At 39.0% G+C, this 3459-nt stretch overlaps 1 protein-coding gene across 1 annotated transcript; it reads left to right on the top strand.

Annotated features, from left to right (window-relative positions):
- The first annotated feature begins 438 nt into the window (after window positions 1-438).
- On the top strand, window positions 439-3197 carry LOC107625258 (uncharacterized). Its single transcript, XM_016327855.2, has one exon. The coding sequence runs from the start codon at window positions 1124-1126 to the stop codon at window positions 2939-2941; it is 1818 nt and encodes a 605-aa protein (XP_016183341.1). The 5' UTR covers window positions 439-1123; the 3' UTR covers window positions 2942-3197.
- Window positions 3198-3459: the final 262 nt, after the last annotated feature.

The raw sequence follows: 3459 nt of genomic DNA, 5'->3' as shown, positions 1-3459 counted from the left end.
AGTATGATCTCTCACCATTAATTTCATAGGTGGGACCAATAATAAATATAAAAGAAAAACTATTCAAGAATAGAAGATCACACTTTACTTTCTAAAGTGAACTTCAAACTTTAGAGGATCCAAATCTATAAAAGAAATACATGGGTACTAAATAAAAGTGTACAATGACTTATTAAAAAGTTAATTTAAAAAACGCTTAGACACATAGCTTTATTGTTATAATTATAGCTTAATTTTAAATTATTTATACTCAATTCTTAGTCTTCCATTAAGTGGTCTTTAGTTGTAACCACTTGCACTAACGGAAAAGAAACAAATAAACAAAAAACAAAAGAACAGAATGAACAAATACTTCCAAATTTTAAAATCCCCTGTAGTCCACAGTCCACTTTAACACTTTTCAAATTTCTGACACCCCTTTTTCGGAAGAAATAAGGTTCCAATGAAAAATTAAATTAAAAACCTCAAAACTGCCACAAGCCCACAGCCCTCTTTCCTCGTCCCTCTTCCCTCCGCACTGCCGCACTCTCCTCTGCGTTTCATGTCTGCCTCCGCCTCTGCCTTGCCTTCCCCTCTTATTCCTCCTGGCTCGCTGTCTCCTCCTCTGTTCTCCTCCCTTGCAGAGCTTCTTGATGTTGAGCTTCTCAATAACATAAACACCGTTGCAGCACTACCTGCCCCCTTCTTACATTCATTCCTTCCAACCCAAATAATAATAATATGAACTAAACAACAACAATACTAATCTATTTTATTCTGCTATTTGTTTCTCTCTCTTCTTTTTCTCTTTGTGCTCCAATCAATTATTACACCTTTTATCCCATCATCCTTCTTCTACCACGCCTTCTCAATTTGTTGCAGCATGCTATGCCCTCTCTTTTCCACACAAATACACATACCCTCTCCCCCCTCTCTCTCTCTCTCCTTGTGACTTTTCTTTTCTACCACTTTCTGACAACTCCACTATCTCTTCTGTTTATGTTGCTTATTCACAAGCATGCATAACATGAACAACAATTCAACTGCACAAAATTGATTCCACGCGCGCACAAAAAAAAAAAAAAAAAAAAAAAAAACTAGCAATAGGTAAGAACCTTTATTAGTGTCGGTGTTTGAAGCAGCTATGGTTGCCGAAGCTTGGATTGTAAAGATGGGAAACCAGCTAAGCTCCAATCTCAAGCATGCTCTTCTTCTAGAAACTTCCTCAACAAAGAGTAAAAAACAGAATCAAAAGCGTTCAGAAAATAACAACAAAGAGACCATTGGCATTCTTTCTTTCGAAGTAGCAACCGCGATGTCAAAAATGGTTCACCTTCACAAATCACTTTCAGATTCTGAGATCTCAAAGCTCAAGAACGAGACATTAATCTCAGAGGGTGTTAGGAACATTGTTTCCTCTGATGAGGTTCATCTCCTCGAGCTCGCTCTCGTGGAGAAGCTTGAGGAACTGAACCAAATCGCCGCTGTGGTTTCGCGGCTGGGGAAGAAGTGCTCTGAGCCTGCTTTGCAGGGATTTGAGCATATTTACAGTGACATAGTTAATGGCGTGATTGATGTGAAGGAATTAGGGTTCTTGGTTACGCACATGGAAGGGATGGTGAGGAAATTGGATAGGTATGTTAATGCAACAAGGAATTTGTATAGTGAAATGGAAGGATTGAATGAATTAGAAGAAGGTTTGAAGAAGTTTCAGAATAATCATCACGAAGAAAGTAAGAGGGCTTTTGAGCAGAAACTCATGTGGCAGAGGGATGATGTGAGGCATCTCAAGGATGTTTCGCTATGGAATCAGAACTTTGATAAGGTCGTTCAGTTATTGGCCAGGACGGTTTGCACCATGTATGCTAGGGTTTCTGTTATCTTTGGCGAATCTGCTTTGAAGAACAATAGTTCTGTGATTGGTGAATCTTGCCTCAGTAGTAATGTTCATATGAGTTCTAAGCGGTTGATTCACAATCAGAGCAAGAAAAATGGATTTCATTCTGGTTCACTTGTGAATTCAGTCATGGAGAGAAAGGGGAGAAAGGGAGCCAGTAATAGTACTAGTACTAGTAAGGCTCAAATAGAAATTAGTAGAGATCACTTAGCGGCTCTTCGGCCTGAAGAGTTCGGTTTTGCTTGTGGAACTAGTCCAGGGAAACTTTTCATGGAATGTCTGAGTTTGAGTAGCAAAGTTTCAAAATTTGACGATGATGATGATGATGGTGGTGGTGGCTGTGGTTATGTTATTAGTTGCGAGGATCAACAGAGTCACATGTCAAGTTGTCACAACAGCATTAAGCACAAGGGATTCTGCCATACCGATGTTCTAAGTCATGCACAAAGTGGTGTTCCTTTCACCAGAGATCGACAGGCAAAATCTAGTACTCAGAATTGCTCAACATTTGGGCAGAAAATTAGCTTAAGTCTTTATGCGGTTCCTTCCACTCTTGGAGGGTCTGCTTTATCCTTGCACTATGCTAATGTGATAATTTTCATAGAGAAGCTGCTTCGCTACCCGCATTTAGTCAGTGAGGATGCAAGGGATGACCTTTATCAGATGCTGCCAACAAGCTTAAGATTATCTCTTAAGGCAAGACTCAAGTCCTATGTCAAGGATTTGGTCATATGTGATGCTCCTCTTGCTCACAAATGGAAGGAGAATCTTGATGGGATACTTAGATGGCTTGGGCCACTTGCACATAACATGATCAGATGGCAAAGTGAGCGCAATTTTGAGCAGCACCAAATTGTCAGCAGGACGAATGTTCTGCTGCTTCAGACTCTTTACTTTGCTGACAGAGTGAAGATTGAGGAACTGATCTGTGAGCTTCTTGTTGGGTTGAATTACATATGCCATTATGAACATCAGCAAAATGCGCTTCTTGATTGCGCCAGAAGTTTTGATTTCGAGGATTGCTTGGAGTGGCAGTTGCAATGTGGAGAGTCTTTTCTCAGTTGAATCAATAAACTGTAAAATTTTTAAGTCCTCAATATGGTGAGCACATTCTTGATTAAGAATACTTTATGAGGATGATATATATTTCTGAAATTTTCTCCCTGAGGACTAATATTGTTTTAAGAGAAAAAAAGGAAGAGGAAAGTATTTGATTGCAGCAGTTGTGCAGCGCATATGCAGTCATATTATAGAGGAGCATAGAAAGTTATGTCGATCTTGTAAAATTGTTTATGTACAGAATTGCTTGTTGCTTTTGTCATGGATAGCACAAAGATTAGTATTGGTATCTTAGCGCACGTTTGAATTTCGACTTGTAGCTCGCAATCCCAAAGCATGATTTGGGCAAAAAGCTACAAGATTTGACCATCATGTTCTAGACCTTTGCGAACGGAAAAAGCAAACATGTTAATTTTGTAGTCAGTTTTGATTTATTGGTGCTTCCAGTACTATGTAATTTTTCTGTATTACAAATCAAATTGTAGAGTATTGTGCATAGTAAATTACAGTCCTCTGATAGGAAT

This window comes from Arachis ipaensis, chromosome B2 (assembly GCF_059453495.1).
Source record: "Arachis ipaensis isolate K30076 ecotype BB chromosome B2, ASM5945349v1, whole genome shotgun sequence".
Lineage (NCBI taxonomy): Eukaryota > Viridiplantae > Streptophyta > Magnoliopsida > Fabales > Fabaceae > Arachis > Arachis ipaensis.
Note: the sequence above shows the minus strand (reverse complement) of the source record. Positions and strands in the feature narration are given on the sequence as shown.